This window comes from Lithobates pipiens, unplaced genomic scaffold (genome assembly GCF_037356315.1).
Source record: "Lithobates pipiens isolate NorthernLeopardFrog02 unplaced genomic scaffold, aLitPip1_a1.2 Scaffold_8, whole genome shotgun sequence".
NCBI lineage: Eukaryota > Metazoa > Chordata > Amphibia > Anura > Ranidae > Lithobates > Lithobates pipiens.
The window spans coordinates 539,494,483-539,515,580 of NW_027507903.1; the positions used below are offsets into that span (position 1 = coordinate 539,494,483).

Here is a 21,098-nt window from a genome sequence, read left to right on the forward strand (position 1 = left end):
GTCATGGTTAGGGCTACCATGGCCAAAGGCAGCTCCCAGAACCTAAACACTGTATATTGACCTTTAAAGAAATGTCTGAAGCTCTGCAGGATGCCACTGCTGAAATCATTCTGAAAATGTTAGTTGCCTGGCTATTCTGCTGGTCCAGAGACTTCAATACTTAGTCACTAGACTGGTGGGATATGGTGAGGACAGAGAAAAAAATAAATAAATTATATATTATATTATATTATATTATATTATATTATATTATACACACACAAGTTAAAAAAATAAAATTAAAATAAAGTTGGATTAAAATTTTCTTTAGCATTTGTAAAAGATGCAGGAGACAGGGACAAAGAAATAATTGTTTCAGCAAGTTCACACCACTGCAGTGTTGGTGTGCACAAAATATTAGAAGACCAGCATGATGCGTTGCAACAGAACCCTACACAACCAAATAGGTAGCACAACACATGCTGCTAGTGTAAATAGGCCCCAACACGCCATCAATCCCTGGGCCGCTCCACCATGCTACATTCCAAGAGAAGCCACAAATCACAAAAAGTGATTCAAACACGCCAATATTAGTCTCAATATTCCGCTATCCGCAGATTATATTTATATCTCAGGGCTATGTTTATACAGTGCGATACACTCAATTCCCATATTCAATTCCACCTACGCATAAGAGAAGTAAACATAAACCTCACAAATTATGTACGGTTTGACATTCCATGATGCTGTTGACTTGCTGGATAACAGATAATGGCCAGAGACAAAAACCCCTACACCAATAGGGAGGTACATAAATATAAAAGTAAATATTAGGCATAATCATGGTTGTCACTTCGCCTAGAAACAGGTGCAACTTGTCTCAATCTCAACTCAGATTGCTGAGCCTAAAGTAACAATAGGGTCCTGTTTGTATAAATGTGGACCCTGTATACGCTGCCACCCCCTGCACTTATTCACTTAACACCTATTGTTCCGTGCAAACAGGAGGTCTGTGTCCGCCCCGCCCCCCATCCCCCAATTAGCAGCAATGTTATTTCTGTAACACAGAACCAACAGCAACAGGAGACCTGTGCCCAGGATACGCACACAGGAAGGGAACTCTGATAAGAGAAGGCACATTATGGAAGGGGTGGGCCCCAAGAGCTGACCGTTCAACACCATGCTTGTTAATGCCACATATTTCTATAGACTTCAGCTCCAGTGACTTGAGAGGGCACAAATCCAGACATAAGCATTGTGCCACAGAAAAGTCTGCATTGGTGTTTATACACTGAATGTCACACAGGCCAACGAAGAAAGAAAAATGACCGATAGGAAGGAAAGAGGAAAGGAAATTGTACCTAGGAAGGAAGAGCCTGATAAACGAGCAGCATGACCCAGAACATTCAACTATGGATAAAGTACAACAGAACAGGAACCGGTTAGGAGCATGGACCTTACAGATGTCTCGCTTTATTGAGGATCAATATTCAAGGTGTCCCAAAAGTGTGGATCTATGCGCAAATAAAAAAAAAAAAAAAAAAAAAAAAAAAGCGATCAAAGTTTAATTGCTGTAAATGTTCAAAATAGTCAGGCCTGGCATTCGCGACCCTTGTGTATATGCTGAATAACAGACCGTTGAACATTTTTTAATGTAGCAGAACTGATGTTGTTACATGCAAAGATGATTTCCTCTTTCAGAGCAACAATTGTTCTGGGACAATTACTATAGACTACTGACTTCATAACACTTTTTCTTTGGGGTCAAGTCTGGAGGCCATTCAACTGGGCCTCGCCTTCCAATCCAACTGAATGGAAAAAAAAATAAAAAAAATAAAAAAAAACAAACACACACACACACACACACACACACACACACACACACCAACTTCTCACCACAATAGCAGTGGCATGGTGTTGCCGAAACCACATTCTATCAGAAGTAGACATCCATATAGAGGTTCCTCTCATTCAGACCACATGACTGAACGAGTAAAATCTAAGGGCTGCCCCCCATACACACTAACCACAACAAATCTCCCAATGCTTGCTACTGTATTATAATAGCTGGCACCACGGCTGCCACAATACTTAAAACAGCAACTTCCGTTTGTTCAGCTGAACAGTGACTGCAGCTAATCATTTCTTCCTTCTATTTCTCAATTGAAGCTGGTTAATCTGGGTGGTAGTGGCAGGGCCACCCATGGCTTGAAACTTGACTGACGCAACAGGAATTGGCCAAAATTTGAGCCGTTTACATCCAGCCCATTTCCCCAAGTTACATTTCTATCAAAAAACAGAAGACAAAAATTTATTTGTGAGCAAAATATCCCTGCCCACACCATAATTCATGGATCAGTTTGAGAATGGCCTTCAGCAATCCAGTTGGGGGCCTATTTCACACCAGGAAAGTACATTGTGCCGGTCAACCCCCACCACTGAGCTGAAATGAGGTTTCCTTACCGTAACCATTAATTCCTTTTTGTTTTAACCACTCAACATTCCATACGCCTATTGGGCTGTGTCGTCATAACCATGCAATTTCTGGACAAGCTGCATGAGGCTGGAATTAATCATTTCTAAATAATTAGATGCCTATGATCCAGGCCTTTGAGACATCCTGCATTTTATTATTGACGGCAGTCAAAAACATAGGGTTCTCCACAGGCCAAAATTAAAATGTACAAATAGGAGATATCGATTCTCAAATCAGGTAAATTAGCCAATTTCAAGTTATAACTGCGCACAACAACAACAACAACAACAACAACATTTATTCATTATGCCGAATAGCTAAATTCTAAATAGCAGGGATGGAGGAATCCCTGTTGGACATTGTATTCAGCAGTTAGCTGGGCTTGCAGCTGATGAATTCCTGAACAGTGGCTACCTCCAAATGGAAGCAGTCACTGTTTGAATGACACCTAGGTCCCCCTTTTTTTTAGCTTGACATTTGTCGAGCCAGCTGGTGTTGCCAAAGCCACCTACAACTCGCATTCCAGCCGTTTCTGGAAAAACTGGCCATAATCTAAACCATGTATGGCCAGCTTAAAGCCCCATACACACTATCAGTTTTCTGTTGAGTTTTCCTTCAGATTTAACAAAATCATGTAGTAGAAGGGCCTGCCTGATTGCATACAAAATGTAAACTCCTAAAGGTTTGACCAAATATGGTTTTGGTAAATCTGAAGGGAAAAAAAAAAAAAAAAAAAAAACGATAGTGTGTATGGGGCTTTAGAGAATTACTGAAATGATGATACATGTGCTAGCTGCTTGGTCTTAATGCTATATATCTGACTCATAACAGCTAGCTGAAGGCAGAACTGTTCGCCTGCAGAGTAGTTCCAGGACAATGGCTTAAAGTATTTGCGACAACTCAACCAGGTAACTAGCATCTTCTGAAAGACATCCCCTTTAAAATGCATTACAAATGTCTTGAGGATATAGACCAGCTATAGGATATAGATTGTTTTCTGAAAGACCAGCTGTTTAGAAGCCCACAGAAGCCAGTCAGAAATCTTCATGTTCCAACACTTTAATGCCGACTTTATCCAAAAGCTCAAAGCTGGATTCTCAACAAGCACAGAGCCATGTCTGTGAGAAGTCGTCATTTCTGAGAGGCAAAAAGGAAACACATGGTGAGGGAAGGGCACAGCTGGTACCAGCAGAGCAGGAGGTGTGGAAAATAGCAGATCTCATACAATTGAGGGAGTGAGAAACGGGACAGCATGAAAACAGACTGAGGTAAAGCCTTGGCAGATGACCACGTTGGAATGGCTCGCGCATGCTTACTTGTATGCAGGAATTGTAATCTCTGCTTGGCACCAAATCGAGCGAGACTTTCACAGCAATGTTTAGGAAGAACTCCAGCCTGCTGAGAAAACAGGGCATTGTTCCCAAATGTTGAAGTGTTAGAACATATCATCTGTGCATCATCTGGGCTTCCAATTACATGGGGTGTATGCAAGGTTTTGCATATCACAGATATACCATGATCTACCTCATTCACTCAACACCGAATTTACCTACCTCCAAAGTTAAAGGCTACTGGTCTTCCGGTTTTAAACTCTGTGGTGAAGGCCATCTCTGCACAGTTTACATCAACAGAGAATCAAACCATCACATTGTTACACTATCATATTTTCTGCCGATTTAAGTCTTCAGATTCACCAAAACCATATAATATGAGGTCAAACCTTAGGCGTTTCAATGTGTATGCAATCAGGCAGGCCCTTGTACTACACGGTTTTGGTAAATCTGAAGACAAAAAAAATAAATAAAAATCAGCAGAAAATCTGATAATGTGTATGGGGGCTTTAAAGTGAAACTTTGCCCATGTAGGATAAAGCAATGGGCTCCATTTAATGATGGCCCAAGAATCATAATTACCCTTCCCTTACTATCCTCCTGCTCTGTTCAGCTGCAGGGATTGGGAGGCAGGGAGCACGTGACCAACATTCCTCCTAATTGACAGTACTGCTGCATGACTACTGCCTGCTCAGGTACCAAGCGCCAACACATTGGAACAGGGACAGAGCTTTCAGCCATGAGGGTCAAGCCACAAATCCCAGCAGCCAAATGGAGTAACGATTGGGTTGAATCAGACAGCAGTAAAGCTTATGCACCCACACCCCACTGTAGCAGATTTACCAAATAGTATCGAGAATGTTGAGCAATGCACCATGGGACTTTTCACCATGAAGTTGAAGACTTGTGACCAAAACCTGGTAAATACCAAAAAGAAAAAAACTGACCGCTCCGGCCGGAGCCGCTGTACCAACGATACAATATCAGTACAGCGCTCTCACCTGTTCTTTTATATGGGGCCCCCCCACCAGAACATTACGTTCCGCATTCTCAGCCATTGGCTGAAAGCACTGATCGGGAGTCGGTCAGCTGCTGGTTTTCCAGGATGCTCATCCGACAGAAGCCGGCCAAGCAAATTTTATCGAACCGGCCAATGTCACTTAGCTTTACTTTTACTATGGGGTCCATTTATTCCCCTCTTCCTGAAAACGTGAATATTTCTAAAGACAGTTACTACTTTTACAATGCTTTTTGCACAATGTTAGAGTACATGGGCCGATATCAGCCAATTCAATAAAAGACGGTTGACATTCTGCCCATGTGTAAGGCAGCTGGCCATTTGGCCAGCCTGTTGGAGGAGCATGCTGGAAGACCAGCAGCTGACCAGCTCTCAGCCAATGACCTGACTGGAGTCCTCTGGCAGGAGGGCTGCCCCCTATCAGAACTGCAAGGGAGGAGATCAATGTACTCATGTTGGATCTTTGGTACAGTGGGGAAAAATACATAGTGTACTAGGATTTAATCTATCCAGAACTTTGGGTTGAAGGGTTAGAATCTGTTTAATGGTTGTGGACTTCCCTCACTTTGTCTCAGTGATGGTGGTCATGGGAGGCAAACAAAAATCATTCAAATAGGGATGCAGCCAGCAGCAGGAATTTGTATTTTTATTTAGGATCTCGTCAGTTTTGTTTTGTGTGCAACTGTAGCCCGCGCACACAGTACGAACAATCTTCACAGTTCTTAACCCAGCCGCCAGCCAAGTGAGCGGACATTTCCTCAATGGGCATAAACAGATTCCACTGGCACACCATCAACAAGTGTTATGAGCAAACTATTTACTCGCCGCAATAAAAAAGGAGTCAAGAACACTGGACATTTAAATAAAGTTATAAAAATAAATAAATAAATGCCAGTAGCTTTGCAGTGAGTTTAACTTTTTGCAATAGCATTTCCCCCCCCCCCCCTCCCCTTTTTCAATGGATTAAAAAAAAAAAAAAAAAAAAAAAAAAAAAAAAAAAGTCAAACCGCTGGAGAGCTGTGTTTGAGCATTTATCAACGTTTGACGTTACAGCGCTTTTAGAGATGAAAAACTCCTCTCAGAACCAACTCGTTTTTAAAGTCAAAAACTGCTGATAACAACCTATATGTGCATGGACATATAGGGTAACATGATGGCGAGTTTGACAAAAAAAATAAAAAATAAAACACACCCCAGAAACAAAACCTGAAGCCAAAAAAACAGCTGCTGTAAAAACTTCCAGTGTGCGCGAGGCCTCAAACTGCTTTTTTTCAGGCTGCTAGGTTAGTAGTCATTACAGCAGCAGCGAAACATCACGCTACGGCAGTGAAAGAATGGTTCTCATAACTCTCGGCGATTGTGTGCCAGTGATATCTCTGTATATGGACAGAATCTGCCATCACTAGTCGTCATTTCACTGCAATACCCATAACGATCTGCACTGCAGCTGTAAGGAGCAGTCTGAACTACACAAGTATTTGGGGAATTCCTCATTTTGGACACATGCAATAACTGGGAAAGATAAAATTGAGATATAACGTGTCACATTATTCCAATTTAATAAGTGGTTTTGAAGCCACATTGAACTGTGCACACGCACAAACATGCTTTCCTTTTTGCAAACAAAAACTCTGCCACAGAATTCGTGTGCTGAACATACAGATACTTTGCAATTAACTTGTCTAAAACTGGCCTAAAAGAAAAAAAAAAAAAAAAAAAGTCTGCCTGGATCCGATTTTGAAAAATATATATATATATGTTTTATATATTGCCTTATGGAAGTTATATAAAATAATGCTGGCATTATCCAACATGGCCTTTAAGCTGCTGCCACACAGACAAAGTTTTACCAATAGTGATAAAAAGTTGAACAATTTTCCAGTACAGACCCCCCCCACACACACACAGATGTAGGAAGAAGACACATTTCAGTTAATTGAGACAGGTACAGGAGTTTAATTAGCTGCCAGCCATATGCGGTGATGGAGTCTTGTTTGGGGTAGGGTTGGAAGGCTTATGAGCCCTCCTCCTGCCCCTCGGGGCAAGGCAATTTGCAATGCACACGGGGAGGGGGAATGCATCATTCCAGTCTGTAGAGGAATTTAATTTGCAACGAGACAATTCACCCTGATCACCTCCCAAAACACAGTACACAATGCTGGCTCATTAACAGCACTCAAGGGTAGCTGAGGGGGCATTTTAAATAATAAAGAGAGAGAGTCAGACAAAAGCAGCGAGGACCCATAATCCTACCAACAGCTCCATTGTCCCCTAACCCCTGTAAATCACTCAAATCTTGCATTGAGGAAAGAGCTGAAATTTGACAAACAGACAAGCTTTACCAATGAAGGTAGACTTTTTATTATTACAATGACCAACAGAAAAAAATGCAAATACAATAAGCATTAGTGAGTCAATATAGAAGACAATAGAAGGGGGGGGGGGGGGCACATTTAATTTACACATACTTTTGTAAAAAATTGAATTTATATACACACACACACATACATCTCTTGCATGTGACAAACACTGAAGAATGATTGTACAGCTTTTATAACCGTGTAAATTTGCTGCCCCCTCAAAATAACGCAACACGCAGTCATTAATGTCTAAACCGCTGGCAACAAAAGTGATTACACCCCTAAGTCCAAACTGGGCCCAATTAGCCATTTTCCCTCCCCAGTGTCATGTGACTCGTAGTGTTACAAGGTCTCAGGTGTGTTAAATTTGGTTTTATCGCTCTCACACCGCTCACTGGAATTTAAACATGGCACCTCATGGCAATGAACTCAGAGGATCTGGGAAAAAAAAAAAAAAAAAAGAAACTGTTGCTCTACAATACATAAAGAAGGCATAGGCTATAAGATTGCCAAGACCCTGAAACTGAGCTGCAACAAGACCATACAGCGGTTTAAGAGGACAGGTGCCACTCAGAACAGGTCTCACCATGTTCGACCAAAGATGTTCGCAGCATCATATCCAGAGGTTGTCTTTGGGACATATGAATCCTGCCAGCATTGCTGCAGAGGTTGAAGGGGTGAGGGGGTCAGCCTGTCAGGGCTCAGACCATACACTGCACACTGAATCAAATTGGTCTGCATGGCTGTTGTCTCAGAAGGAAGCCTCTTCTAAAGATTATCCACAAGAAAGCCTGCAAACAGTTTGCTGAAGACAAGCATACTAAGGACATGGATTACTGAAACCATGTCCTGTGGTCCAATCAGACCAAGATAAACTTATTTGGTTCAGATGGTGTCAAGCATGTGGTGGCAACAAGGTAAGGAGTACAAAGAAAAGTGCGTCTTACCTACAGTCAAGCATGGTGGTGGCAGTGTCATGGTCTGGGGCTGCATGAGTGCTGTCGGTGTTCTTTGAAAAGTGCCCGCGCAGTATGGAAGGACACTTCAACTTTTCCGATCAGCTGGAGTAACATCACCATGGTGCATGCGCACCTCGTAGGAGGTATCTTGATGGGAGATACCATTTCATGGGCACAATTGAAGGCTATGCAAACAGCAGAGGAAGACCGTAGTTGTCAGAATGTGCCTTGCTGTTGTGGGGCGGGTTTAGCATGTGCTGAAGGTACGGTTTTGTGTGTTGCACAGCCGGTTGTGGCTGTGTAGAACGGTGGGTTTTGCCTGTGTGTAAGGGCGGGTTGCAACAGCGAAGGCACAATACGACAACTACAGTCTCCCTCCACTTTTTACTTCGTATTAAATTGGAAATGGTATCTCCCGTCGAAAGATACCTCTTAAGATGTGTGTATGTGCCATGGTGACGTCACACCAGCAGATCAGGAAATCAGCTGGGGTGCCCTTCCATATTGCGCGGGCACTTTGACAGAGGGCACTATTTGATAGAACACCAGCACTGGGGAGCTACAATTCATTGAGAGAATCATAAATGCCAACATGTACTGTGACATAGTGAAGTAGAGCATGATCCCCTCCCTTTGGATACTGGGCTGCAGGGCAGTATTCCAACATAACGACCCCAAACACACCTCCAAGATGACCACTGCCTTTCTAAAGAAGCTGAGGGTAAAGGTGATGGACTAGCCAAGTATGTCCCAGACCTAAACCTTATGGAGCATCCTCAAAACTGGAGGTGGAGGAATGCAAGGTCTCCAACATCCACCAGCTCCGTGATGTCATCATGAAGGAGTGGAAGAGGACTCCAGTGGCAACTTATGAAGCTCTGCTAAACTCCATGCCCAAAGAGGGTTAAGGCAGTGCTGGAAAATAATGGCGGGCACACAAAATATTGACCCAATTTGGTCATTTTCACTTTAGGGGTGTACTCACTTTTGTTGCCAGCGGTTTAGACATTAATGGCTGTGTGTTGAGCGATTTTGAGGGGACAGCAAATTTACACTGTTATACAAGCTGTACACTCACTACTTTGTAGCAAAGTGTCATCACATGAAAAGATAAGATATCTGCAAAAATGTGAATAGTGTACTCACATACACATACATACATACATACATACATACATACTGATCTCGCCTTCATACTTGCTCTACTCTTGATTAAGACAAGAGCACACAAATCCAAGAGAAAAAAAAAGTAACAAAGCCATGTCTGTTTGGGGAAAGGAACAGCTCGTTCATGCTGCTGGCCTTAAAGTGGGCACACAGCCTCCAATCAATGTATCTCAGTCAAAGCGCACTTATGCAGGATGAAACAAGCTGCATGAATTTAAAGTGATATTTTCATGCTTGAATCTGATGCAATGTGTAGGGAGTAGGGGGTAGTGGAGGCTGCCATTTTGAGAGTGAAGGCTTTTTTTTGTTTTCTTAAATATTACTTTTTTTTTTAATAACCAACCATAAACACACACACAGCAATCTGTTTACTTTTAATCGTTCAATGGCTCTGCAATGCCCAAGTAAAAATAGATTAAAAGTCAATATTAAAACAGTATATTCACTGTGCAAAGCATTTCTCCCCCCCCCCCCCCTTTATGTTACTACTACTGATGGCCAGGTTACATCCGGATCAGGGAGCATCCACAATTATGTCACATGACCTTCTGCTTCCCAATTCAAAATGTTCCACGATTTCTCATCCCCAGCCTATAATGCGCATGTGTGCCCATTAAAGATCAGGTGACCTCCTGTGTCACTTGATACAGCACATAATACACATGTCTGCCTTATGTAAAAAAATAAATAAAAAAAAGTTACTTGTCAATCCTCCCAAACATTCGTAGCCCTGGCTGAAATCATAAAAGTCAGGGTGGCTCCAGGGAGACCCTGCATGGTACTGTAGCCACCCTGTAGGTGGAAACAGAGCAATAGATTTTGTTTTCAGATTGTAAGGCCCAAGAGACAAAGGGGGCAGCATTGATAGAAGTGCACAAGGTATGCATGTACACTTCAATGTGTACACACACACACGCCAATTTACCAATCTGTTTTCCGCCACCAGATTAGTAAAATGTGAAAAAAGTGCAATTATAACTCTATAGAAAGGGACCACATTCTGCACCTTGTCTGCAAACAAGGCACACAAAAGGTTTGACAGAACAAATATGAACACACTTGAGTAGTAAAATTGCATCACAGGATTTGAAACCAACATTCAGCAAACAAAGCAATTAAAAGGGGACATAAAATAAAAGTAAGGCACTGCAGTGTACAACGTAGAAAATACAAACAGGAAAAGCACACTGGATGTCAGGGGCTCCAGTGCGACAAATCATACTTTCAGTCACAATGGAAGACATACAGGGCATGCACAAGACTAATTTTATGCTGCTTGGCAAAAAGGTTTGGTGTTCTAGATAGAAGGAAGGATGAAACATTTCAGGCAGGAGAACCCAGTAAAAAGATGCTAAATACTTACCTCAGGGACAAGCAAGACAACCCTTTAGTCCCTTGCAGAGCTAGAGGCATCACCACTATCAGATCCTTCCAGGTATGTAGGTCAGCATTTCCCCCCGGTTGGTATGGCGTTGTCATTCACCGGCTGCCAAATCACTGCCATGTCCTGTAGCAAAAGTAGCACCCAGCCGGCGTCTCACTAAACAATACAACCAAGTACTGAATACTTGTGGTGCTCATTGCTCTTCAAAAGAGCAGACTTGATTTCATGTTAGAAGGTTAAGTATTCAACATCTTCTCTTACAGGGTTCTTTTGCAGATATAAATACGTGAATGTAGACCTGCAACAATACAGGTCAACAAAACACACTAACCAATCAGACTTCACCTTTTATTTGGTTACCAGCAATGGGTAAAAGTGACCACTATAGACAAAAAGACCCACCTTGTTGGACCAGACACACACACAGAGCATTGGGTAGAAAAACTAACCTGTCAAGTTTTATAATCCAAGGGAACCGGTCACAGGAAATGCTCCCATCCAGCACTGGAAAATGGCATTGCCCAGCTTTTGAAAGCAGTGGTAAAAATGCAAAAAGGACACCCCTTCGCATCATAATGCTCAGTGGCATATCCATCCCTGAAACAAGGATCACGCCTGAGATATACCTGCCCCAGCAACAGGCTATGCTTCCAGGATTCTGGCCTTCAGCACTGCATGGGAACCTTGGATAAAGGGCAACATCCAACATAACTGGTTCTGTTTTAGGCTGATGCATGCACACGCGCGCGCGCACACACACACACACACACACACACACGAGAGAGATATTGTCCATAGTGACCAAATGAAAGATGTGAGGATCAACTACAGCCAGAAGCTGAAATCTGAATTCATCTTAGGGGGGGGGAAGACCAAAGCAACCCATAGACAAGTCTAGGATCCCCCCCAATTTCATTTCCTAATCAACACATTTGAGGTGGACAGGAGAATTGTCCTCGCTGAGCTATTGTATTCTGACAGCTGAAAGACTTTCCTGCTGCTAGAATACACTGCTGCCTATAGCAGTTGTACAACCTTCCTGCCCATACATGGAACAATATTCGGTTGGTGGGCCTGCTGAACCGGCTGCATTTTAATCTGTGTATGACTAGCTAGAAGCTTTGGGTGCCAGAATTGACCCCAGAGGACACTTTTATGACCGGGTTCTTTGAATAGGGTAACCAAGCTATGGGCTAGATATGACATTTATGCTAAAGAGTATGGTGGAAAAATGTGTTCCCAGAATCCCTAAACAATACCAAGTGGGAAATGTCTGACCTTTGAGGCAGCGTCTTAAGAAAAGCATTTGTGCCTAAAGCATGATATGTGACTCCTATACAAGACCAGCTGAATATATAAGATGATCCAAGGTGCACAATAAAAAACAAAAAAACGAAAAACACACGTGATGTAAAAATTACATTAAAGACTCAGCCAAAGAAAACAGAACTTTTGCCATAAGGTGTTTTATTTCCTAACCTTCACTATAGAGAGAACTGACAGCTGAGGAGTAAAATCGCTAATATACCCATGCCAGACTGTTTTCCTCCAGCTGTTATGATTCAGATCCAAAAGTATTTAAGGGAATAGTCATACTGGTATTGTTATACATTTATCTATACAGATGCATACAAAGACTCCAAATGTCACAAGACTCAGACAGTTCTTACCGTGCGTGCACTGGGCGAGAGGGCACCATTGGGCAAGTAGTGGCCTCCGAGGTCAGGGATCATCAAGAAGGGGTAGCCCGCATAAGGAGGGCTTTTGAAGAAAGATGCATCTTGCTGCCTCCTAAATGCTGCAGGAGGAATAAAAAACAAAACAAAAACAAACAAACAAGTAAATATCTTCAACGATATCATGGTTCTAATCATCAATACAAGATGCAGCTCTGTACATCAAAATCATTACTGACTGAAAAAACAAAAACAAATCAGATATGTTGCAATTGTTTCTATGTCAAAAAAAAAAAAAAAAAAAAAAATGAAACCTTGTTTTTAAAATTAAGCCATGTTTATCCACAGGCTTTCCCTTTCCTACACACTCCTGTGCTGGGATTTTAACAGCTGCAGCAAAAGTAAAGCATAGTCAAAGTAAATGGCTATCTATCTTTTTTTAAAACACAGACAAAACTATAATGCATTCCTGTCTTCCCTTACAGTGCTCTACAAAACTAGAATTATTTTGTTATGTTTAGCTCTGATTTAAAATAGTAGGAAGGGCTACACAATAAGCCAACTTTAAAAAGGTTGTCTTGTATACATTTTAGCAATGGAAATCCCTTTAGTCAACCTTTATTGTATGCAGTCATCTGACCACAAAGCTTCAGCTCTTTGGTGTCAATGTGTAGCTGGTGGCCATGAACTCTCAATCTCCGACAACACCTAGAGCTATGGACGTCGGTGTGACATCACAAATCCAAGCAATTCAGTGGTGGCTTTTATAATAGGATTTAGGCCAAAAAAAAAAAGGAGCGCGTATGCAGAGCAATGGGGAGCCAATACAATATTTTAAAGTTGAATGATTGTTAAGCATTTTCTTCTACTTTAAGTCATATACAAAGGAGGCCTTAAACAAGGCCAGGAGTCTACAAGTTGGATCGTTCAGGACTAGAGGCAATGAGGAGGCTTCCTGTGTGGTTATTGGCCACCCATGAGAGGAACATTTAAATTTATTTTTTGTCAAAAAGAAAATCACGTGTCACAATATTCTTAAACCCAGTGTACACTAAGAAAATCAGACGAACGATCATCCGTTTTTTCCCCCCCTCGATATTTCACAGCAGGTCAAAGCAGAGTAGGGTACCAATTGTGAACCATCCTTTCAGCTCCACATCCGATCACATGCCAAAGCATACCGCCTCAACATCTCCAAAATATGCCCCATCTTAATCAATGACACCACCAAGCTTCTAAAGCTTGAGATGAATGATCATCCTTTTTTTGCATGCTAGCCTCCATATTGAAAATTAAAGTTACGAAAAATCTCATATGCCAGAATAAAAATTCAGAAGTGAAGAAATGTACTGCTTTGTATTGTATTTTCAGACTAAACTGTATGTGAAACCTTTGTTTGTCCTCTTCAGATAATTTCAGATGAGTATCCGGGGGGGAACCCCCATGAAGGGGGTTCAGTCCATCATGAATGCTGCTGCCAGACTCACCTACCTTACAACTGGATTCCACTCACCCAAATTCAAAATACTAACAATTTACAAAGCTAGTAATAAGTCAAATCAGCCTTATTACTAACCTAGTCTTGAAATACCAACCAAAATCGTTCTCTTCATTCCGCCCAAGAACTCCTATTCTCTATCTCCCATGTCATCTCCTCCCATGCTGGCCAAGACTTTTCCTGAGCCTCTCCCATCTAACAGACCTCCCTACCTCGCTGTCTGACTAGCTAGACCAGCAATGGCGAACCTTGGCACGCTAGATGTTTTGGAACTATATTTCCCCATGATGCTCAACTACACTGCAGAGTGCATGAGTATCATGGGAAACGTAGTTCCAAAGCAACTGTGGTGCCAAGGCTCACCATTACTGATCTAGGACAATGCCTAAAAACCCTTTCTCTTCTGGAAACCTATTTTGCCCCACCTAAAAACTGTACTTTTTATTTTCGCCATCAGGTCATCCACCACTTCCTCTTAGATTGTAAGCTCTAGTGAGCAGGGCCCTCTGATGCCTCCTGTATTAAATTGTATCTGTTCTGTCTGCCCTCATGTTGTAAAGCACTGCCCAAACTATCGACACTAAATAAATCCTGTATAATAAAAACTGTAAAAACGGGAAAAATTCTTGAACTGCAAAAGCTTTGTTTGCGCATAATCCATAAACAAGTCAGTATTTCGCATCAATAAAAAAAAAATTGAGGAGTTTGACCCCAGGGCATTGGAAAGTCTGATTTTCATAGGAGTGTACACAACTTTCAACATCTGATTCATATGGACCATGCCTCATATGGATTTTCAGATAGTGTGTACCCCACTTTAGACCTGCTAGGGCAGGGCTGGATAAATCCCAGGAGCCAGGTAGCCAATGCTCCTTAAAATTACAGAAGGTGCCAAATGTGACACGTTCCTGGATTGGAAAGACTGGCTTCTAAATTCAATATTAAATTTGTTTACCCCGGCATTAGGGGCAGTACAAGAACATGTACTTTACGGAAGAGGTGACCCTAGAAGAGGGCCATCAAACTGTACCTACAATCTCTGGAGATGGAAAGTCAGATACAGCATATTCGGTAGTGGTTGTGGAAGCGACAAGTAGACAGAATTGGTTACAATGATCAGAAAATAAAAAGCAGATCTAATGGACAGGCACACTTCGATGCAGTGGGTTCCCAGGAACTGGGTAAAGGCAAGGACTACTGCATAAAACACTCATATCCCAGGGGGGAAAAAAAAAAAAAAAAGTGTGCTCTTTTGACCAGAAAGACTGGCCACAGCTGTCCGTTCCATAACGTACATAAAAATGTCAAACCTGTGTGTGCCCAAGTCCTACTACAACTGTCCAGCTGATTATCTTTTCCCACCAAGATAACTTCTAAAGTCATTCATTCCAGAATGGCCTCATCCCCAACGAAAAACACAGCTCCCGGTTTAAAAGGCCCCACTAGAAGCAGACGCATGCCAAAGCACTGACTCACCCAGCGCTGTGTTACACCCTCGTGAAACATGGATACAATAATCTTACCACAGAACGAGATACTGGAAGACTTTCATATATACTTACAGATTAAGTAGCATTACAGTTACATTGACAATTACACATTGTTTTGCAGAACAGTGAAAGCAAGACTTCGCCATTTCTAAACTGAGCACACAATGCTCATCCACTAAACTGTGCGCAACTGCCGGCAACACGGCTGCTCCAACAAGCGCAAAGCATACAGACCTCTAGAACGGTCAGGTTGGCTGCATTAGAAGGTAAAAAAAAAATAAAAAAAATACAAAAAAACACCCCACACACCCCCTTAGGCTAGCCATACATTATACAAATTTTGCTTTAGATTTTCCAAATCCATATAACAGGAGGTCAAACCTAAACACTGTCAATTTGTATGCAATCAGGCAGGCCCTTGCACTACATAGATTAAAGGCAACGCTAAAGGAAATTGAATAAGAAATTTGTATAATGTATGACCAGCATTGGGTTTTATTCCAGTAAAGAGCTACAACTATAACTTGGATCAAAACCAAGTCTTTGACAACCAACCAGAGGCAGCATGGGAATCCAGCAACATGCATCAAGGGCCAGTTCACACCAGAGGCTGCATTCTGCAATGCACCGTTTTACTTTCATTTTTGCAACTTTATTGAAATGTCAACGTGACATTTCATAGTAATCACAGTGGGTTGCGATGCAACGCATTGCATCACAACATGTTGCACAAAACTTTTTAGCAAAGCCTACTTTTCGGCACACATTGCTGCAGCCCAGTGGTGTGAACTGAACACAGATCTGGAGGCAGATTGCCTTGTCTGCATTGGAGGGCTTCCAGCGCAGACCAACGCATATGGTGGGAATGAGTACCAAGATTTTCTGACAAAGTCACAATAAAATGAAATATTTTTATTATGAATATGAAAGTTATCTGCCACTTTTTGGAAAAATAAAAACATTTATAGAATTACATGACATGTATTTATGTAAAGCACAAATGTAAAAACGTGAGATAGAGGAACTAAAAGACAAATGTCTGAATGTGCTAAAACATTTCCAAAAATGCAACTTCTGAAATCTTATGCTCCAATCTGACAAACAGCATTTCCAAACTCTAGTAAACAAAACACAAACTCAATTCCTAGTTAACCCTTAAAGTGTATGCAAACTAGAATAATGGTCTCATATTTTCTCTATTTCGGCCTGTTAAATATACAGCTGAAAGCATTTTTTGTTAGATCTGTTTGACAAAAAAAAAAAAAAAAATTATTAAAAAATTTTAATAAATGAAGCCATTCAGCCAGCAAACTTGTGAGCAGATACCATCCTGTTCCCTCTACGGACAGTTATTTAGCATTGTTCACAGCTGTCATTGTTGACTACAGAACACCTCCCCAATGTTATGAGAAGGGGAAGGTGTTCTATAGTCTTAATCCTAGGATGACAGCACGGCTCCATCTAGATACAGTACAGTTGTCACCGTAGCACAGAAAGTGTGTTGCTTGCAGGATCACCCAGAAAAATAAAAAAAATATCTCCACATCGGAGAACAGGCAAGCTGCAATCCATTAAATGTCATTATTTGATTCAGAGAAAGTTTAACTGACAGCTTTAAAAGTTTACGATGAGTACAACAAAAGGATAGAGCCCAAAGCCAGATTCCCATTGTAGCCATTTACTGCAGCCCAAGCAGTACAAGAGACGTTCTGATTGGTTGATTCAGTTTGGGCATATTGCTCATTCCTTTATACAGTTACTGTGTGAAAAGATTTACTGAATTCCAATGAGTGAGTCAGAGGCGTATTATCATTGCATAATTATAAATCATATGTCTAGAACTGTATTGTACACTTCACATACAACAAAGTTCTAGAATTAGGGTAAGGAAATGTATAAATATTATTAAATCTAGACACTTCTGAGACTAGCTTTAGGAGCTTGCAATCTATTTTTTTGTTCAGGTGACCCCCCAACAATTTAGCAGTTCTGTTATACTGCATAACCCCCTCCATCTTGTTCTATGGTAGAAATATGAATGGATGAGGATGTGAGAAGTGGGTATAGGGTGACTTACCTTCTGACAGGTAATCCCGGGGCTTCTCGAAGCTTTCTCTGGGAGGGGGGCGCCTCTCCACCTGAAAAATCAAAGTTTGGTGAGAACGGACACTCAACAACGATCATTGTCCCGCTTTAGGATTCAGAGAAGGGAGACTTGGGGCCAAGTTGCGTGCATGGGTGAAGACTTGGGGCCAGGTTGCGTGCATGGGTGAAGACTTGGGGCCAAGTTGCGTGCATGGGTGAAGACTTGGGGCCAAGTTGCGTGCATGGGTGAAGACTTGGGGCCAAGTTGCGTGCATGGGTGAAGACTTGGGGCCAAGTTGCGTGCATGGGTGAAGACTTGGGGCCAAGTTGCGTGCATGGGTGAAGACTTGGGGCCAAGTTGCGTGCATGGGTGAAGACTTGGGGCCAAGTTGCGTGCATGGGTGAAGACTTGGGGCCAAGTTGCGTGCATGGGTGAAGACTTGGGGCCAAGTTGCGTGCATGGGTGAAGACTTGGGGCCAAGTTGCGTGCATGGGTGAAGACTTGGGGCCAAGTTGCGTGCATGGGTGAAGACTTGGGGCCAAGTTGCGTGCATGGGTGAAGACTTGGGGCCAAGTTGCGTGCATGGGTGAAGACTTGGGGCCAAGTTGCGTGCATGGGTGAAGACTTGGGGCCAAGTTGCGTGCATGGGTGAAGACTTGGGGCCAAGTTGCGTGCATGGGTGAAGACTTGGGGCCAAGTTGCGTGCATGGGTGAAGACTTGGGGCCAAGTTGCGTGCATGGGTGAAGACTTGGGGCCAAGTTGCGTGCATGGGTGAAGACTTGGGGCCAAGTTGCGTGCATGGGTGAAGACTTGGGGCCAAGTTGCGTGCATGGGTGAAGACTTGGGGCCAAGTTGCGTGCATGGGTGAAGACTTGGGGCCAAGTTGCGTGCATGGGTGAAGACTTGGCTGTAGATTGGTTAATATGGCTTTGTACTGGGCAGAGGAGCCCACTACAGGAGCCTGTACCATGCCCCGGGCCCCCCCTGTATGGAGGTTTGTGAACATATGGGGGGTGCTGTACAATCTAGGAATGCATGGTCAGGTCATTAAAGGATGAGACGAGCCCACAGGGGGCAATATTGGGGATTCTGCAGATTGTATATCATATCAGTGTGCAAGCTGTAGAAGAAGATTTGTATGGTGCAGAGATCTGGAGCTCTGACATACTGGGGTCCTCTACATAAATGTGGATGGAATGGGGACTGAGACGTCACATACTGGACCTACTGCAGCCCTTACACTGCGGTCATAAGTATGCAGTCAGAAAACTGTAGAAGATATAGACCATATATTAAAAGGAGCTACACAAAACTGGGGTACCACACATCTTACCAGGCTGCATAAAGTTAGGGTGCTGCACATCACCCTGGGGGTACATAGAATAAGGGGGCCACACATGACGCCAGGCTCCAGTAAGTTGGGGTTCTGCACATCATATTGGAATACACAGAGCAATGGCACTTTGTAAAAGGTACACAGAACCGGGTGTCCTTATCACCCTGGGCCAGGGGTACATAGAACTAAGTTTACAGAATTGGAGTTCTGCACATCACAGTGGGGTACATGAAAGACGCACAGTACACGGGGGGGGGGGGGGTATAGATTCAGGGCGCTACTACTAACTGGAGAGCTGTGCACAGATTTTGGGTGCTGCAGATCACATTGGGGGAATATAGATAAAAGCTGCGCTGTATATCAAAGTGGGGTACATATATTGGAGGCGTTGTAGATCACACGGGGGGTCAATAGAATAGGGGGAGTTGCACTTGACACATTGGGGTATATAGAATAGGTGAGCTGCAGATTAGACTGGGATACACAGAACTGGGGAGCTGTACACAAAAACCGAGTTCTGCACATGACACAGGGGTACACTCTAGATCACATAGAATGGGCGAGTTGTAGAACATACAGGGGGCGCTCTAGATCACACAGGGGGCACACAGTACAGGGGGCGCTCTATATCACATAGAATGGGCGAGTTGTAGATCATACAGGGGGTGAACACAGTTGGGCACTGTAGATCACACATCCTATATTAGGGATATATATACGAGAGGGGTTTTGTAGATCACACAGGGGTACATATAATGGAAGGGTGCTATACAAATAGGACTGTACAGAACTCATAAAATAGAGGGGGGGGAGGGGGTCTACAGCATCTCTCCATTACACAAACAGGACTGTACAGAACTCATACAATGTGGGGTGTCTTAGATCACACAAGGGTACATATAACGGAGGGGTGCTGTAGATCCCCACTTCCTATAGAGAACTCACACATACAATGGGGGGTGTTGTAGACCACACAGTGGGTACATATAATGGAGGGGTGCTATAGATCACACATCCTATACAGAACTCACACATACAATGGGGGGGGGGGGTTGTAGGTGACACAGGGGGTACATATAATGGAGGGGTTCTGTAGATCCCCCTCCCTATACGGAACTCGTACATACAATGGGGGGGGGGGGGTTCTGTAGATCCCCCTCCCTATACAGAGCTCACACATACAATGAGGGGGGTCTCACCTCGGAGTCGGAGTCACTGCTGTGGTTCTCGGTCTCATTGACCAGCGATGACTTGACATCGGCCAGATCCCCTTCGGCCGATCCCTCCCCGGGGCTCTTGTCCTCCTGCTCGCCCTCATCCTTGAAGCGGATCAGCTCATCATTGGCCCCCAGCTCGTCCCCCCCGCCGCTGTTCAGCTGAGGCATGGTGACCCCCCCAATCACAACCCCCCCAGGCCCGGAACACAACAGACGATCCGATCTGCAGCCGATCACCCCGGCACTAGGACAGGCTCATAGTCCGCCAAGTTGTAGAAAAGTTCCCCCCCTCCCCGCTCCGATCAGCCCCCCCACCGCACGGCCTCTGCCCCCATCTCCCCCCCCACCACAATATACAGCCCGGTCCCCCTCCTCCCCGTACAGTCCTCAGGAACGATCGTCGTCCTCCTTTGTATGTCCGATCAGTCCCGGTCCATACAGGACCAGCCCCCCCGCCTCACTCCCGGTACATGGAGGGGGATGGGAAGTTCCTTGAAAGTTGCAGATCCCGGCGATCAGATCCCGGGGAGACCCGGCACAGATTTCCAGGGAGGGGCTCCGATCGGGGACTCGTGCCTTGTGTAGGGGTAGGTGGGTGGGTAGGTAGGTAGGTAGGTTGGTAGGTGTGTGTGTTTGTCCCGGGACTGGCGATCCTTCTCCTTTCCCCGGGCAGTGTGTAGTGCGGACTTGGAGGAGCTCGGTCCCCAGCCAGGATCCAGGGGGGCGGAGCCTCCACATGAAAACTGACACTTCTTTAAAAAGAACTGCTCAATGGACAATTGAGGGAATGGGGCCAACATTAACCCCTGGGCTGCCGGAGAGAGAGGGGGCGGGGGGCTGCACCGATTAACCCTTCCACTGCCACACAGTCTGATCAATCACATCCCATCACTTTCTATACGTAGCACTACGATTTCTTCTATTGGTCAGGACATTGATGATTTGTATGTCACAATAAAGTTCTTTATTTCCTCCCCTTTAGGTCCATTAAAGTGATTTTAAGCCATCATCTTGTAAAAACAACCCGCTTCGTCAAAAATTAAAATGAAAGGCAAAACATTTGTGTATAGATATAGAAAAAAATATTAGAAATACCTTTTTTTTACCTTTTTTTTTAAAT

At 43.5% G+C, this 21,098-nt stretch overlaps 1 protein-coding gene across 1 annotated transcript in view; it reads right to left on the reverse strand.

Annotated features, from left to right (window-relative positions):
• Positions 1-20,286, reverse strand: part of TCF7L1 (transcription factor 7 like 1) — a 77,747-nt gene extending 57,461 nt beyond the window's left edge. The window contains exons 1-3 of the mRNA XM_077469692.1: positions 19,961-20,286; positions 17,416-17,476; positions 12,345-12,472 (exon numbers count right to left, since the gene is read on the reverse strand). Coding sequence (XP_077325818.1) covers positions 12,345-12,472; positions 17,416-17,476; positions 19,961-20,146 — 375 coding nt within the window. The 5' untranslated portion in view covers positions 20,147-20,286. The remainder of the gene's footprint in view (positions 1-12,344; positions 12,473-17,415; positions 17,477-19,960) is intronic.
• Positions 20,287-21,098: the final 812 nt, after the last annotated feature.